The sequence below is a fragment of the Giraffa tippelskirchi genome, chromosome 4 (assembly GCF_054371585.1).
Source record: "Giraffa tippelskirchi isolate mGirTip1 chromosome 4, T2T-mGirTip1v1.2.pri, whole genome shotgun sequence".
Lineage (NCBI taxonomy): Eukaryota > Metazoa > Chordata > Mammalia > Artiodactyla > Giraffidae > Giraffa > Giraffa tippelskirchi.
Genome location: NC_137278.1, coordinates 66,369,671 through 66,388,873, shown reverse-complemented (window position 1 = coordinate 66,388,873; position 19,203 = coordinate 66,369,671). Strand labels below are relative to the sequence as shown.

At 35.9% G+C, this 19,203-nt stretch overlaps 1 protein-coding gene across 3 annotated transcripts in view; it reads right to left on the bottom strand.

The window, feature by feature from the left end:
- Positions 1 to 19,203, bottom strand: part of ASB3 (ankyrin repeat and SOCS box containing 3) — a 101,969-nt gene that overhangs the window by 27,957 nt on the left and 54,809 nt on the right. For all 3 annotated transcript variants that reach the window (XM_081589631.1, XM_081589634.1, XM_081589632.1), the window contains exons 4-7: positions 6,966 to 7,078; positions 6,232 to 6,367; positions 3,502 to 3,679; positions 943 to 1,140 (exon numbers count right to left, since the gene is read on the bottom strand). In XM_081589631.1, the coding sequence (XP_081445757.1) occupies positions 943 to 1,140; positions 3,502 to 3,679; positions 6,232 to 6,367; positions 6,966 to 7,078 (625 nt within the window). The remainder of the gene's footprint in view (positions 1 to 942; positions 1,141 to 3,501; positions 3,680 to 6,231; positions 6,368 to 6,965; positions 7,079 to 19,203) is intronic.

The following is a 19,203-nucleotide window of genomic DNA, read 5'->3' as shown; positions in this document are numbered from 1 at the left end:
CTCAATATGGCTTTTCTTACCTATAGCCTTTTTTTAATTTATTCTATTTTAAAACTTTATGAGTCTGATAGACAAATTTTGTCTAGTTTGGCCAGAAGCTAATCAATAATTTCTTCATTTATTCTACTCATAGGATCATGGTAGATTAGCAAAAGAAACATTAAAAATTTTAAATTTAATTAGTGTGACCTACAGAAATAAATGCTATATACCAAATACATTAAAAGCGCTATAATATCTATAAAACTAAAGTTTTATTTTAGATTCATAACATCTTATAAATATAAATTTCAAATGATAAATAACCTGAAACACAGTCAATACAATACTTAACAAATTTTAAAATCATTTTTATCTTTTTATCTCAGTTTTACTGAGGTATAATTGACAAATAAGATTGCAAGATATATAAAGTATAAAATGTGGTGATTTGATATACATATACATCACGGAAACATTCATCACCTCATATAATTATCTTTTTGAGAGCATTTAAGTTCTACTCTCAGCAAATTTTAATTCTATCATTCAGTGTTGTCAGTTATAGTCACCATGTTAAACATTAAATCCTCAGGCCTTAATCATTGTATAACTTAAAGTTTGTTTTAATTCTTGAAGTGTTTTGAAGATCAAAGATATCAGAGAATTCTTACATTTACTTTAATATATTAAATATATTCCCTAAAATTGCTACACCAAAAAATACCATCCAGCTCCAAAGAGAGAAGGAAAAAAAACCTGACATTATCACCTTGTTTTTTGTCATCGTTTGATTAGCCAAACGATCAAAGATACATCATAGAGGCTTTTGTTTTTGTCTGTTTTTCTGTTTTTAAGTTTCCAATTTAGCTCTAAGACATGCTATTTCATCACAAAAGAAAGTCATTTGGAAACACATCTCTATACAGCCAAAAAGAATAAAAGTAAAGTAAATATACATACTCCTTTTGGAAAGCCATACACAAGGGAGAACTGAATCCAAAGACGAGGCACATCTGGGCATCTGGGCTATAGCCAGACTGGAGCAATGTTTCCAGGCACTTCTCATGTCCTCCAAACACTGCTGAGTACACAGGGCTCACTTTGTTTGGCCCAGTGTCACAAACCCGGTTAGTGAGTGGTATTAACAAGTCCAAGATTCTGCAAATACACAAGTTCAGGAGTGTATTTCTGTATGTACATAATTGTAGACATTTCTACAGGACATATTTTGAGTTACCCATTGATTGAATTTAAGAAGTCAGACATGTCTGTCTTCAGTGTACTTTCTACATACAATAAATTATTACAAGCTGCTGCTGCTGCTAAGTCGCTGCAGTCGTGTCCGACTCTGTGCGACCCCATAGACAACAGCCCACCAGGCTCCCCCGTCCCTGGGATTCTCCAGGCAAGAACACTGGAGTGGGTTGCCATTTCCTTCTCCAATGCATGAAAGTGAAAAGTGAAAGTGAAGTCGCTCAGTCGTGTCCGACTCTTAGCGACCCCATGGATTGCAGCCCACCAGGCTCCTCTGTCCATGGGATTTTCCAGGCAAGAGTACTGGAGTGGGTTGCCATTGCCTTCTCCATATTACAAGCTACATACTCCAAAATGCTTATTACCGTTTCTTAACAAAAAGGCCCTTAAACATATTTGAAACAGAACTAAATAATGTTCCTATAAAAGTAAATAGGTAACATATTGTCCTTTTTTATTTTTTTACTAATTGTTTACATTACCACCGCTACTTGAGTCCCCAAAATTCAAATTTTCTATGAGATGTTTTAGGGTCTAATAAATTATTTAAAACTTCATTACACTAAATACAAACTTATATCAAGACAATAAATTATTTTCCTTTGTAAAGTAGCAACCAAAGTTTTATTTTTCTAATTAGTAAGAATTTTTTAGGATAATGAGAGAGATGAACAGTATTTACATCAGGAAGAAATCAGAATTTCTGCTAAAATATTCTATTCTCAGAAAAGAAGATGAGCTCTTTTATGTGTTATGGCAGATTTATTGAAAAGACTGGTTGCTAACTAGAGAAAGTTCTAAACAAATTCATTAAAACATAAGTTCTTAGATTATTTGTAGACTTACCTCCAGCACTTAGCTGGAGAGAAAGGACTAGCCTGTGCTGTAAGGATGATATAAGCCAGAAATTCTCTTTCTGGGAAAAGAAAGGCAGAGCTACACCCAAGTATATTTATAACATTCTTCATCCTTGCCACTTTTCCTTAGGTAAAGTCGGACTAAGACAATAATATTTAAGGAGAACCTATATTTACTATGAAGAAAATCATCAGTGACCAACAGAATTCTCAAAATTGAGAACAAATAAGCGCAAATTCTCAAGAGGGTTCTGACATCAATTTAAAGCTCAGAGTGTAACTGTAGATTTATGATTAAATAAAATATCAAGAGTTAAGAAAACATCAAATTTTTAAACCTAAGTATTTTGCTAAAATAAAGAACCTGTCGAGTGTCTCTTACATGTAATAAATGTGTTAAAAAATTTTAAGTGAGTTGGAAAAACTATACTCTTCAGTTCAGTCGCTCAGTCGTATCTGACTCTTTGCGACCCCATGGACTGCAGCATGCCAGGCCTTCCTGTCCATGACCAACCCTTCAACAAGGCACAAACAAGATTACAAGTAACTTTAAGAAAACAGTAAAATACCATGACACCTAGTGGCATAATAACCTAATTACAGCACCTGCTTTTCTACTATACAAACATATTAAATACTAAAGACCATTTCACTATTACTTTTTAAATTAAATAATACTAACAATAGCTATAAAAATTACTACTGCAGTGTTAAGACTCTAAAAACTTTAAATATATATTTTTAAAAACTATTTGGTACCAATCTATATTAATATAGGCTGCCATATTCTCAAGTTAAAACTAGGTTTAATAATTTCTAAGATTCTTAGAACTCCCAATTTCTGGGAGTTTCAACTTTCTTTAAGTCTCTCTCTCTCCAAAAATTTCATTTTAATTTCTGGCTAGGGAAGAAGAGTAACAGATGCAAGAGAAAGTATCAGGTTGAATTTGAAATCAGACAAAGAGAAGTCCAGTCAAAGGGTTCAAAATGTGGAGGACTGCCTAGACCCCACGAAAAAGAACTCCAACAGAGATCACAAATCCAAAACCTTTCTGGGGTCAGGGAGGTAACATAAGTAAGTTGAATCAAGCCATCAGATCAGTACCTCAAGATGTCTAGGATAAAACTGGAAAGGAGTGGAAGAGTAGCTTAAGAAGTCAGTGAGAAGACTTAACACCCTAAGAAGGTCTCCTGGGCCACTCTGCCTCACTCTAAGAAAGCGCAAGTCTAAGAACTGCAGGGGATGGCATGGGAGACAGATGTGGGGGTGGACCTAATCATCGAGCAAATCAGTACAGAGGGAACACCAAGGATTATGCCTGGAGGTAAAGGGTCTGGCCCAGAAGACTTAATTTCTTACTACCTCTGAATTATGAGACCATTTTTATTTTTCATTTTTAACACTTACTTTGTATGGCCCATCTGTGCAGCTGCATGTATAGGTAGCTGCCAATTGTCCTCATTACAGTAAAGATCAGGATCTGCCCCACTGGAGAGCAAAAGCTCCACGCATTCTGTGTGGCCCTCTTGAGCAGCAATGAACAAGGGAGTAGCTTTGTCCAAGGCTTGACAATTGACATTTGCACCTAAAATAAAACATTTAACATATAACCCTCTTTAATGCAAAAATAAAGATAATCAACAAACAACTCAAAGAAGCTGCCTTATAAGAGCTTTCATAGTACAACAGATTTTCCTCCTTAATGGATACTGTTGTTGAAACATTAATTTTCAATTTCTTCTTGGTAATCATTTAAATTGTTTTTGCTTTTATGTTAACAAGAAAAAAATGATTAATATTTTAGAATTCATTTTTAGCTAAAATATCAATTTTACTTTATGAAGGGTTCATTTCATTCCAACCCTTCCTGCAACAAACACTCTGAGGATCTAATAAGCAATCATTTAAAAAAGAAAAATGCAAATCATCAAATATGGATAACATTTCTGATCATTACTGAATAAGAAATAAATCTAAATTATGAGACTTTATAGATGCCACTAACTGATTCAGGCTAAGAGTGGTGAAAAAAATTCCAACAGATATGATATACACGGGAGCTATTACTTTAATGTTGACTATACTCTCTATTACATCCCTTTTCTTCATGACCAGTGTGTGATGAACAGAGCCCACCATAAAAGGAAAAAGTTCTATTTAAATGGGTTTCTAAGCTGAATTTTTAAGCATAAGTCTAATCAATTTTTTAGATACAAATGTATAAAGATGTGAAAAAGTTTAGTGACCTCAATTTCTGGAAAGGTTTCAAAAATAGCAGACTTCCTCAAACTTGTCTCATTGACAAATAACATGCTAAGTATGCTAAGTATGTGTGTGTTAATACATGACCATGAAAATTTTTAAATTTCTGGAATACACCTCACTGGAAAAGCCATCATCTCAAGGGGGAAGACTATTTTTCATTTAAAAGGATGTTTTATAAATACACCTTGAATAAACCAAAGCCCTGAAATGGGTAGGAACAATGCAAAATACAAATGGTAAGTCAGAATTCACAGAACGGTCAGAAATTCCAACTGGATACACATCTAGATACATAGAATCTTCTTGACGTGTACAAGGTGGATGCTTCACCTACTGTCAGCATTAGAAAGAAATGAACACTATAGCTGAGGAAAGATTAAGTCAAAAAAGAAGCCTACTTAACTTTCTTTTTTTAAGCAATGTTTTGTTTTGACTGACAATTTTAATGTATAAGAATAAGGAACCAGTCTCTGTAAAATTTCAGGTAAAAAAGTTGGGGAAATGAGGAATAATTCACTGAAAGTCATTTTAAAGAGTTAGAAACATGTATAGTTACATTATAAACATACCTACATACCATTTCAACTTGTTGTTCATAACTATTCAAAGAAAAAAAAAAAAACAGGTCCTTAGTGTTCCAGGAGACAGGCTCAGCATGAGGAGAGAGTTATTAAGCTGCAGTTTAACCTATTTCATTCTAAGTATTAGTTACATACTAATAATTGGAACTTTTGGGACTGGGAGTCATAAAATGCAACATGACAGTCCCTGGGAAAGCACAGCAGAGAAGAAGGAAAATGAGAAATCAAAGTCCTGTGTCCGAGTTCCAATTCCACCAGTGAGTAGTTTCTATTATAGATCTTTGGCATGTCACTTAAACAGCTCAGAGTCTGGGATTCTTAATACAACAACAAAACACATGCTTGAATAAATGATCTCAGGGATTATCTCAACTCTAAAGATTTATAGACCTGATATTTGTAACATATCTCAATTTTACATTTAACAAATCTTATTTCTCTTGCTTACTATGTCATCTTGAGTATTTCAAGGTTTATAAAGAGAAAGCAGAAATAAGAAAACATGTGCTCTAGATAAACTTTGTTTTGGTAATTTACTAAAAGTTTAGATATTATAGAAGATATATGAAAAGCCTAGGTATTAAAAAAAAAATTGTGTGGTGGCAAATCTGGTGTCTCTCCCATCTGCTCTTGACTATCCGTGTTTTGTCAGGTTAGCACTGTGCACACAGCAATCGTGTCAGGAAAAATTGAAAAGTCCTTCTATAATAAATGTTTCTGGTCACAGAAATGTCACACAGAGTAATAAGCATGCCACCTCAACACCATCTTCTCTGACAATGCTGAATATGTAATGGTTATCACTGAAAAACTTTTAAGCAGGTTTATGTTGCTATTTATTAACATAATAGTGTAAACAGGCTTTGAAATAAACCCATTTAAATATCACACAATTAACCAAAATACACAAGTCAGAGGGTTAATACACAAAACAGCTATCTAAAAGATTAATTAAGACTACATTAGTCATGTACCCAAGAAAGCTGGAACTGTTCAGGTTGCTATAATGAAGGACAGCCCCATCATTCAACTTGCTAATAAACCCGCTTTAGCAATATATCATTAAGGTTCTGCTGAGGTAAGTTAGTAGTTGCGCATTGTATTATGTTAGTTAATACAGACTTAGTAACCAGGCTTACAAATTAACTTGTATGTACTCTTATTTACCACTAACATAAGACAATAAATTTCAGAACCTGATTTATATCTAGTCAAGAATTACTCTTCCTAGGAAGATACAGCATTAAAACTTATGATCTTAATAGTGCAAAGGCTAATGGATTAGTCTTACCCGATGATATAAGTATGCTCAAGCTTTCTAGCTTGCCATACTGAGCAGCCACAAATAAAGGTGTGATTCCAAAGTCATCCTGGCATTCCTTGTTTGCTCCTTTTTTAAGAAGCAATTTTATGATCTCAGCATTTTCCTAAGGCACAGATTCATATTTTAAATAAGAGAAAACAAAGAAAATAGAAGATATCTCTTTTTTCATTGCTGTGTGTGTGTATGGTTTTTATCCTCACTAAAGGAAAACTCTTTTTTAAAAGTGTTTTGGGCGATGGGAAGAAAGTGTTAAACAATCATTATTCTGTACCTTAAGCTAGCCCATTAAACATAAACAGATGAAACAATGATCTCTAGGAATTAGAATCCTTATAAAATCCTGCAAAATTAGTTTGCATGCCCAAGCACTAAGGTATTATCACAGTTTCTAAACAAAGTGCTATAAATATAATAAGCCATTGCTCACTATCAATTTATATATCCCAAATATTCTGATGGCTTCTTAACTATGCTATCAATATTTGAAAAACTTACATAATCCCTGCAGCCCAAAGCTGCTAGAACTACTAGAGCAGCCGACTTATTCAGAATGATCATTACCATTTAGACTGCCTTTCTGTACTGCCACTAACCACCATAAATCACAGGCAAGTAGGAAGCAAAGACTGTATAGAATTGTCATTTTAAAAGGGTAAAATACACAATTTACATGGAAATGAAATAATAAATGCTGAGTTTACCTGAAAAGTAGCCTGGTGCAAGGCGTTCCATCCACACATAGAATGGGATCCATTAACATTTGCTCCATATCGAAGCAGCAGCCTTAACACATCTATCTGTCCATTTTCAACAGCTGCAATACAGCAGTTAAAAAAATTATCATCAGTAAAAAGGCATGTTTGTAGCACTGGGCACTTTGGTGATGTTTCCATCATTTTTTTCAGCCCAGAACTCACAATACTGTGACCATTCCTATCAACAAATCAAAACATATGTGTACTCCTTGTTTAAGTATAAAACATTTATCACAATTATCTCAACCCAAATCCATTAATATATATACTCTTTTGGGACACACACAAAATTATTTTCAATTGTATCTTAAAAGATATAGAGGAAATGGAAGCCAAGAGGCAAACATTTATTCTCTCTGATAATGGAGACAATATGTTTCTATTTTGTTAAAAATGCAACTGGAAGGGGCATGGGATGGACAGGTAAGAAGAAACAGCATCAGTCCGGAGAAACAGTCTCAAAAGAATTGAAAGGTTGGCTACTATTACCATTTGATCACAAATGACAACAGTAACTGACAAGCAAACTGAAAGCATAATACTGCAAGTCTCTACTTTAGATATTTTTAGCATAATAAATAACAATCTTTGTTAAAATGATGTTCGTTTATCAACCAGTGAAATTTAGTAGAACCCTGCTTTTTTGAACTTAAAGGGGACTCCAGATAAACTTAGGAGTGTTGTTAAAGAAATGCATATTATTTCACTACAGTAAATGAAATGAATGACTCCCAAGTTGCTACTACAATAGATTATTTGAGGAGTTTGCATGCCTATAGAGACCTAAAAATTATGTGCCCTTTTACTAATTACATTATGCTACTTTTTTCCACATATCTAACTTAATATTAGCACAAGATACGTGTAGTCTAATATCATGCACATATAACAGTTTATAAACCCTACCTAGTGAGAATGGACATAGGTATAATGCTATTAACTTGATACAACAAACAGTGGGGCTGAACTTTCTACAATATTATCCACCACAAAATTTTGTTATGAAGGTGGGCAATTCTGGAGGAGTTAATGAAAAAATAGAATGCCAGAAGATAGTTAGACATTAACAAAATAAGTACACAGATACACCATTAGCAAATTATGTATACTGTGAATGCTGTAGGTATTAGGCTATCACATTAACTTTTTAGAACTATAACTGTGAAGAAATATCAGTACCTACAAGGAGAGCAGAGATGTATATAGGAAGCTCTGATTTGTGTGCCTGATGATAGGAAAGGAGGTTTGTAAAACAAGATTTTTACTTTCATTTCAAGCATACAGTTATTCTGTATCTTCTACTGCTGTAGGAGGCAGGAAGTTAGAATCAACAAGTCTCAGTCAAAAGTTAAAAAGGCACTAGACATTCGGACAAAGGACCACACTTGAAAAATGGTAATATAGATGAAACAATGGGAAGATAAAATCCTTAAATTTCCCTCATAAGGATTGTAAGAAGTTCTTTAATCAAGAATTCTCTTATACTGGAAGGTTTCAGATATTCAAACACCTTGGTGAGACAGTATCACTGAAGTAGTTTAACCTAACTTCTCTTATTTCTAAGTTAATATTCAAGGACATTTTATCAAGCAAAGAACGACAGTTTTTCAAGCTAAGTTATTTTTCTATAATCAATTAAAATCAACCTCTTTTGGGGTGGAGGTCAGGATAGAAAAGGAAGTAAATTTGTTTCATATCCAATTCATACATCATTATCAGTGACTGCTGGCAAAAACCACTCTACAGCCAGGACCCTGAATTGAAGATTATCAGGTTGTCAGTGGTGATATATGAAACAGAGTGAAAATAAGATTGTTTCCATGAATTAGGCTGACCTTCTAAAAATGAAAGTTGAAAAAAATTTGTTTTGATTATTAAATACAGTACAGAAGTCAGAGAGAAAAATTTTAGTATCATAAATACACTAAGATATCTGATTTCTGCATGTCTAGTGAAAAAATTTCTCAGTGGCAAAATAGCATTTTTATAGCTTTTGCTAATTATTTAAAAACAAAGTAACTGGTTGATTAATGGGTAATAATTAAGAAATAGTGGTTTAGAAAAGTGTATTTAGAGCTTACACCCTACTGAGACAGGCTGAGACCTGGGACCCTCTGCTACCATGCTTGCACCTGGACAAACGTCTCCTTGAGCAACAAAATAGCAAGAAATTGTATGGTACTAAAAATAACTGTATGCATGCAGAGATGGGGCAAATTCTGGACAAAAGAGACTAAAAAAACCCAAATGTCACTTCTGAAGAGCCTAGAGCAAAAGCAGGGGGTTGGAGGCAAAAGCAGGGTACTGTGCAGGCCCCCTGCACACAACACCATATAAGATGTAGGCAAGCTACCTAAGCCACTCCTCTGGCCCAAACTCTGGTCACACTCCAACCCCTACCCCACATAAGGAACAAGCTCGCCCCTACTCAGGGAATGAGCAAGGGAACCTGTTGTTTGTTCTCATTCCCACTGCTATAGCAGGGGCTCCAAGAAAGCCTTGCTTGAATTTCTAGCCTGGCCTCTGATCAATTTCTATTGGTTAAGGAGGCCAAGAACCCTGGTTGGTAACACTACCATCAAAGCCTCTCCTTTGGAAGAATTGAGTAACTTCTTCATCCTTATATAACAAGTTAACAAACTGCAGGGGCAGTGGGAACCATACTATGACCAAGTATATTATGCTTCAATAAAAGTTAATTCAAAAAAATACCCAAACTTGAACTTAATATTTGTTCCTCCTTATCATAAGGAAACTATGCTTCTTGAGGAGAGAAACTGGGTCCTCTTCCCCTTACATGCTCAGGGCCGATCGCAGACAGAAGACAGACAATAAATAAGCATTGACTAGGTGGATGAAAAACAAATATCTAAAATAAAATGAGATTTTCTCTTTTTAAGAATTCATTACTCTCCAAAGAGAACAGGTTTCAGAATTGTATTTCTGGATATGACAATATAACTAGGCACTAAACTAGCCATCGTAACAGCAGAAAATAGATAGAGAGCAACTTTTTCTAGTTGCAAAAGACTAGTTGGCAAAAGACGGTGATTCCTAAAGAAAGGGAAGGAAATATATGAGGTGAGACCCATGATGACCCCAGTTATCTGCCTGAGGACATTTCTGGATTATGGAGCAGTGAGCTAAAGTCCAGGGATAACAAGAGTAAGGTTGAAGAAAGAATACTCCAAGAAGAGGAAACAGCCAAGCAGAGTGCAGCAGTCCACTGAGCTCAGGAAGAGATCAGAGTTTAAACAGTTGAAACTGGTGGGGCAAAGCCCAAGAGAAGAGAGAACTGTGCAGAGAGGAAGTCCCACTGTGGAAGTTCACCAAGAATCCTTGCCTGAGGTCGGGGCTACACATGTACAAGGAAGATGAATCTTACCAGAGAACTGCTGAAGAGTTAAGAATGGAACAGACAACCAGAAGACAAACAGTGCTGAGGGGCAATGGAAACTCTTAGGAGTTTTGGTCCAGTCAGAGAGGTGAAACCACATGGCTTTCTACTTCAATACCTCATTAACACTCTGGGCATCTATTTAAGAAATCCAAAAGGCAGAGCCCTTGGGATAAAGACCACATCTAAGACTAAGGACTACTCTAGACCTTCTCTAACAAAGCCAAAAATAAGCTCTGATCAGGATGGAGGCAGAGGATGGGAGTTGAGTCCTCCCAGGAGTTAGACCTGGGAAATACGATCTCAACAGAGCATAAAACCAAACCTAAACATATTTAAGGTGATAAGCCAGTAAATAATCTATTATTTAAAAAAAGAAAAAATCATTATTTCTCAGAGGATAACAAAATTCAGGTCTCTATGAAATACTATCCACAATGTCCAGTATACAAGTCAGAAAGTAGTAAGGAGAAACTAACCCCAAGATAGCCCAGATTTTGGATTTAACAGATTACTTAAAGCAGCTACTATAAAAATATGTTAATATCTATGGTATACAGAGAGCATAGAGAGAGGATCTGAGCAGAGGAAAAAAACTTAAAAAAAAAAAAAAAGAAGAACCAAATGGAAATTCTAGAACTGAAAAAAGAAACTGATGGGCTTAAAAGATCAGAGATAGTAGAAGAGTTGATGATCTTGAAGACATTAATATAAATCATCCAATCTAAAGAACTGAGAGAGAAAAAAAAAACTAAAGGAAAAGCAACGTATATCAGGGCCCTATAGACAACATCAAACAGCACACCATAATTAGCTGGAGTCCCAGAAGGAGAAAAGAATAAGAATTGGGCAGCAAAAAAATATATTTGAAGATATAATGCCTGAAATTTTCCAAAATTTGATTTTAAAAACAAAAACAAAAGCCATACTGACTTATAGATCCCAGAAAATCAGCAAACCACAGTGTTTTGGAAGTAGTCACTACACTTAAGACTTCACATCATATGTAAGTTAAGGATGATTATATGAATATACTTGACAGCTCTGTGGAAAAATTTAAACGATTATAAAAGGGGATGCAAACAACAAGCCACTGAAATCAACTTAGCTATAATAATAGTTTAATTTTTTTCCAGGGCTCTTATTTGCACTCAAAAGAAAACCGACCATTTTACCATGTCCTTTAAGATTCTGCAATAGTAAATAATTAATCCAATCATTCAACAGTGCCCAAGAGGCATAGAAGGCAACCAACCTACAAAGCAGCTGCCTTCATGGAACTTCTATTCTAGTGGGACAGATAATAAGTAAGCACACTGATAGAGTAAGTTCTGACAAAAGTAACTGTGAAATTACTTTTTGTGGGGGAAAAAAAGTGAAACTAACCAGGTAAAGTAACAGGCAGTAATTGAGTTTGAGAATGCTATGGTCTGATCTCCGAACCTAAGCAGGGTCGGACCTGGTTAGTACTTGGTTGGGAGAATGCTACGGTAGAAAATGGGACAGACATCATCTTTTTGAAACAGAAACTTCTGAACAAAGAAATGAGAGACAAGAAGCAGTAAGCATGCAAAAAAGTGGTAAGACGAGCACTCCAAACAGGAAATAGGAAGTGTAAAGGCAGCGAGGTAGAAGAGCTGAGTATGTGTAAGGAATAATAAGATGGTCAGAAGAGGAAATAAAGCAAGAAAGGTAGAAAGAAGTCAAATTTTGTAAGCCTTGACGAAAAGTTAGGTGTTTTTGCTTTGTTTAAAAGGAAAAATGAATTTGTAGCAACTTCTAGGAGCACAGCTCATCACCTGCTTGTTCGGAACATAAATCTTGAGGAGTTGAGTGATCTGCCCAATGTCACAGAGCTAACACCTATCAGACCAGAGACCAGGCTTCCCAGCTATTAGTTAGGACTCCCTCAACTACTCCCAGTAATATTAACAAGAATAGGAGTCAGCAAACTTTCCGTAAAGAACCAGAAAATACAGACAGTCCCCAACTTAAGATGGTTCAACAACAATTTTTTGACTTTACGATGATGTAAAAGGGAGACACGTTCAGAAGAAACTGCACTTTGAATTTTGATATTTTCCTGGGCTAGCAACATGTGGTATGACCATCTCTCACAACACTGGACAGTGGCAGCAAGCTGCAGCTCCCCATCAGCCAGCCACAAAATCATGAGGATAACACACTCACAACCATTCTGTTTTTCACTTTCAGTATAGTTTCAATAAATTACATGAGATATTTAATACTTTATTATAACATAAGCTTTGTGTCAGATGTTTGTGCCTAATATAAGTCACAATGAAGGCTAATGAACGTGTTATGAGCACATTTAAGGTAGGCTAGACTAGGCTATGACATCTGGTAGGCTAGATGTATTAAGTGCATTTTCAACTTACAACATTTTCAGCTTACAGTGGGTTTACTGGGATATAACCCTAAGTTGAGGAAGATCTGAACTCTATTACATCTGGCTTCTCTGGTTCAACATTATATTTATAAGATTTGTCAATATTATCGCTTCCAGTTTCCGATCACTCCTTTTTGTTGCTGTATACCATTTCATTGTGTAAACAGAACACAATTTATTTACCCATTCCATTGCTGGTAGATGCTATTTGGATAGCGTTCTGTCTGGGGCTGTTAAAAGAGTGTGCAACAGTAAGAATATTCTAGCACATGTCACTTTTAGTGAACACTGATACACATTACTTTTGGATATATTCCTAAGGACGGAATTGTTGGGACAGAGGACATGTACATATTTAGCTTTAGTAAATTCTTCCAAACAGTTTCTCAAAGTGGCTAAAACAAATTCACACTCCCACCAGCAATCTATCTTCTGGTTGTTCCACATCCTCATAAACACTTGGCATTTTCAATCTTTTCTTTTTTAGCCATTCTGGTAGATGTGTAATGTTTACTCTTACCTTAATCATCAGTTACATCAAATTCTCTTTGAAAGTAGTCGAGATATGAATAAATAAACAAAATATAACACTTTGTTCTGAGTTCCTTTGGAACTCATTAGCTTGGGTACAAGTCAAGTCACATTAACTATAAACTAAAATATCAAATCCTGACATTGTGGTTACAGAAGAAGCAAGTTGATAACAGCTATAACTGCCCGATGGCACCCAGGAGTTCACTATATTATGTTCTCTTTTCAAATACATTTTAAATGCTTCATAATAAAAGTTTTTAGTATTTTTCACCAGCTCATGGCCCCACCTGCATAACATGGAAGCTTCATTACCTAACAAATTCTACCCCAACAAGGACTTCTAGTCTCCTAAACCTGTCATCTTCTGCTCTGAGACACCTTCCTGGTATTCAGTTGTAAAGGCCATTGAAGTTTATAACTGGCACAGTGCCAATGAGAATGTCACCCAGGCCATTCGCTTATCTCCCAATTCTGAACATGCAAGATGCCGAAGTACTGCTGGTTTCCCTGCAATCCCACTGTGTAGGCAACATGCTATATATCTGAGCAGCCATGGAGAGGATGCCCTGTACCCTAACTTTCAACATGCTCTGTCCCTACTTAAGCCTCCTACAGAGTAGGGCCGCTAATAACCCTGTGCCTCTCAGAGCCGCTCACAGAAACAGATCCCTCACCTTCTGCCTTCAGCTCCTCTCACTACAGGGCTCAAATATGAATTCCAGACTGTTCTTCCACCCATGTCTCCCAAAAGCCCCCCTACATCCCAGTCACGCAAATAAAAATCTCTACCTGAAAACCATTAATTCTACCCATGAATTTGTCATTTACTGGTTTATGCTCACACAAATGCTCAGATGTCTCAAACATATCTGAATTATAATTTAGGATCATAATGGTGTCCTAACTCTAATGGAAAGAACACAGACTGTGTAGTCAGGCACTCTGTCCAGCTATGAGCAAGTTATCCCATCATTCACACTTATAAAATAGGAATAATCTACTTACCTATGGGTTTTTATTTTGACTAAATAATTAATATAAGTAACTATAGTAAGTGCTCAATAAATGTTCCTTCTTTCTCTCCTTCAGTCCCCTTACTCCCTTCCTGATAAACTACTGGTCAACTTCTCTTCTTAACAAACTCTACAAATAGGATACTCAGAAGGCTATTAGCTTTTCAATCATGAGGAATTAGGCCATAATTAAAATTATCTTAATTATACAGACCTCTGATTAACCTTCTCATACTGGTCACCATCACTCCATGTACCCTAAGGTCAGTCTGTCCCCTTTGCAGAATCAATCCTTCTGACCAACAACCCAGTTAACTGCAACAACCATCACCAACACTACAAGAACTGCATATTCAGGTCCCCTCCAAAATGAGAGTGTAGACTCTCAGGTTTCCCCAATTTACTGTCCAAATTACTTCCTCCATGATAATCACCCACAAATCAGCTTTATTAGTTTAATAAATGCTTAACTTTCCTCCTTCACAGCCATAATTGATCTGTCTTTACAAACATATACACTATTTCCCCTTCAAAAAAGGAATTCAAGCCCATAATTCTCTATCTTTCCATGGTCACCTCCTCTATGAATAGTCATTCACTTGCCTGATTTTTCTCTCTTCCAAAAAACAGAACTGAGTCTACAGGTAGACAGAGGCTTATTAACACAGAACCTTTATGCTTTTTTTTTTTTTGTCCTTCCACTTCCTGTCAAAGTTTTCACAGATTTAAAGACACTTCCTTAGATGGTTTGGAGCATAAGTCTGATAATCACCTAATCAACTGAGCATAATGAGGGAAATTCAGTTGCAATTTCTACCACCCCACTGATAAGCAAAGTTGATAGGATAAATTGGTGTTTCTTTGTTCCCTCACCTCTCTACATGAGACCCACCTAATACTACATGCTATGGCAAAGAGGACCAACATTTCAAAGACAGAAGAGGACTACAGCTCATTTAAGGATGTGCAAAGAGCTGCACTCTCCAATGCACAAGCCAGCAGCCATACATGGCTACTTAAATCTGATTGACTAATTAAAATTAAATGAAAATTTGAGTACCTCAATCAAATTAGCCTCATGGAAAGTGTTCAAGATCCACACTAGGCTAGTGACTGGAGAGTACAAATTCAGGACACTTTCAAGTTCCACTGGACAGCTTTGGTCTAGAGTTTAGAATTTAACTAAACTGGAATTTAACCTAGAATACTAGGCATATCTACCTCCAAGATACATGCCTGGCCATTAGTTGTGGTTCCTATGGTTTGAGACAGGTGTTCAAGGAGAGAAAGGAAATGAGTAATTCTGGAACCTGGAAAAGTACTGTGGATTCTCAAAGAGAAAAAGAAAGTAGAATCATAGGATCTGATATTACACTGGCATCCAACAGGGACCAGAGTTCAAGGATAAAGAATAAAGATGAAATAAAACATCTCATTTCGAAGACAGAGCTCAGAGTACCTGGGGTACACAGAGAGATGGGAGAAAGGCTTTCCTTTCTTCAATCCAAACAGATTTTGTCTATAAGACTCTAGCTGAGACAGCAGGAAAGAAAAACCAGAAGCTCTGAGGACAGGGACACTGCTCCTTCCATAACAGGTCAGACTACTGTGCTGAAGAAACCTGTACAAACTGAAGTCTAAGAAAGCAAAAATGATATGAGAACATCATTTCCTGCAATAATTTCTAGGGAAACATTTATACTGTTGAAGAAACACAGCTTTTCCATTTCCTATATTTAAGAGGGAAAAAGAAGTAATCTGGGATAACATAACCTGAATATCAAATATTGTTGAAAAGAAGAAATCAAGGAGGAAATGGAAGCAGCCGCAAATAAAACTTCTAACCAAAATCCAAACTCAGCTGAGGCATGGAGCATACTGCATGCAGTCACAAGGCCCACACAAAGATTGCAAGAACACATGGACTCAACACGGGATTCTCATCTAGGAGAAACATGATAAGAAATAAAGAGCTACATAAAATGTAAGTAATAAATCTAGGAACAAGAAACTCGAACTAAAAATAGTAAGCAATGATCATTATTTAATGCAGCATTCACTAAAGAATAAATTTCTAAAGGAAGGAATTTTAACAATGTGATTGTCCTACTGAAAGCTCTTTTGGAAAAATGCCTAATGTGACACTGTGATCTAAGGAACTCCTGTATACAAGTTCTGTATCAAACGCAAAAATCGTAGTGAGTTGACTTTTACATCTATAAGCTAGATATATACACTCTTTCATCTTGAGGCTCAGATTTTGACCACAATTCTACTGAGAAATATCATGATCAGTAAGGCTGTATAGAACAGTTTAACCACAGGCTGGCCATCTCCTCCACTTATAGCAACAGGTTGGTGATTTTCGAAGGGTCTCAGAGATTACCTATATATTAGCACATTTGATTTATACATGAATTTTTAACAGCATCTACACTCTAAAGTTCTGTATCTATTCTCCATTATGCACTTCATTTTTCTATACAATTCAACAACAAAATAATTTTTCCATTGCTTATCTAACTTGAGTAAACCTTTTCACTATCTCTTTCACAAAGCAAAAAAGAATATTCGCAACAATTTTATCTACTGTGTATTTCTCTGGTCCTGTGGTTACACTGACATCTGGTGGCACTAGAAAAGAGTCTAGACTACAATGAAAAATAAGTTTTTTTCTACTGTTGTGAATTCATCCTATGAATTCCATGACCTCAGATTTTATGTTTTTCTAAGACTAGCTATTCCTAGGACAGCAAAGTACTACACTAACTCCACTGATGGCACATGTTAGTTTCAAACTTTCACTTTAATAAAGTGACTGGCAAAGGTGGAAAATTATTTCAAAAATGTCACTGCGTAAGTTGGACGACCCGCAGGTATTTATCTCATAATTAAATTTTATAATCAGAATGGGATAACCAACAAAAACTTACTGTATAACACATGGAACTCTGCTCAATGTTGTATGCCAGACTGGATTGGGGTAGGGGTTTGAGGGAGAATGGATACATGTATATGTATGGCTGAGTTCCTTCACTGTTCACAAAACTATCACAACATTGTTAAGCAGCTATATTCCAATACAAAATATTGGCAGTGTTAAAAAAATAATTAAATTCAAATTTAAAAAATAAAGTTGGAGAAGCAACAAAATAAATAAATTTTATAATCAGAAGAGTTATAGAGTAAGACTTTCCCATCAAAGATATATACATAGTTTCAAGCACTTTCCCTATATATTCAAATATATTTCTATAATGTGTCTTGGCCATGAATCTTTAGTCTGAGAAGTGAAAGGGAAAGTCACTCAGTTGTGTCCGACTTCTTTGCGACCCCATGGACTATAGTCCATTGAATTCTCAAGGCCAGAATACTGGAGTGGGTAGCCTTTCCCTTCTCCAGGGGATCTTCCCAACCCAGTGATCGAACCTAGGTCTCCCGCATTGCAGGCGGATTCGTTACCAGCTGAGCCACCAGGGAAGCCCATTAATCTCTCAATGGGCTTAATTTAAGTTAAACTTTATCATAGGTATACATTTATAGGAAAAAACAGTACACACAGGGTTTGGTATAATCTGAGGTTTCCAGCATCCACTGGGGATCTTGGAACAACATATGCTCCACAGATAAGGGAGAACACTAAATTGACATAAAATTAAAAAACAAACAAAACTAACCCAGGGATCGAACCCAGGCCTCCCACATTGCAGGCGGATTCTTTACCAGCTGAGCCACAAGAGAAGCCAATCTTTAGTCTAAAATGTAGTATTTTATTGCTTAGAAAATTTTTTTCTAAAGTTATAATCAAAAGCTCACTTCTTATAAAGGACCTGGTGTCTCCCAATGACTAACAATCTTAAAAATGTATACTGAATACTACCCAAAGCAATCTATAGATTCAATGCAATCCCTATCAAGCTACCAATGGTATTTTTCACAGAACTAGAACAAATCATCTCACAATTTGTATGGAAATATAAGAAACCTCGAATAGCCAAAGCAAACTTGAGGAAGAAGAATGGAACTGGAGGAATCAACCTGCCTGACTTCAGGCTCTACTACAAAGCCACAGTCATCAAGACAGTATGGTACTGGCACAAAGATAGAAATATAGATCAATGGAACAAAATAGAAAGCCCAGAGATAAACCCATGCACCTATGGACACCTTATCTTCGACAAAGGAGGCAAGAATATACAATGGAGAAAAGACAATCTCTTTAACAAGTGGTGCTGGGAAAACTGGTCAACCACTTGTAAAAGAATGAAACTAGAACACTTCCTAACACCATACACAAAAATAAACTCAAAATGGATTAAAGATCTAAACGTAAGACCAGAAACTATAAAACTCCTAGAGGAAAACATAGGCAAAACACTCTCCGACATAAATCACAGCAGGATCCTCCATGACCCACCTCCCAGAATATTGGAAATAAAAGCAAAAATAAACAAATGGGACCTAATTAAAATTAAAAGCTTTTGCACAACAAAGGAAACTATAAACAAGGTGAAAAGACAGCCTTCAGAATGGGAGAAAATAATAGCAAACGAAGCAACAGACAAACAATTAATCTCAAAAATATACAAGCAACTTCTGCAGCTGAATTCCAGAAAAATAAACGACCCAATCAAAAAATGGGCCAAAGAACTAAACAGACATTTCTCCAAAGAAGACATACAGATGGCTAACAAACACATGAAAAGATGCTCAACATCACTCATTATTAGAGAAATGCAAATCAAAACCACAATGAGGTATCATTTCACACCAGTCAGAATGGCTGCTATCCAAAAGTCTACAAGCAATAAATGCTGGAGAGGGTGTGGA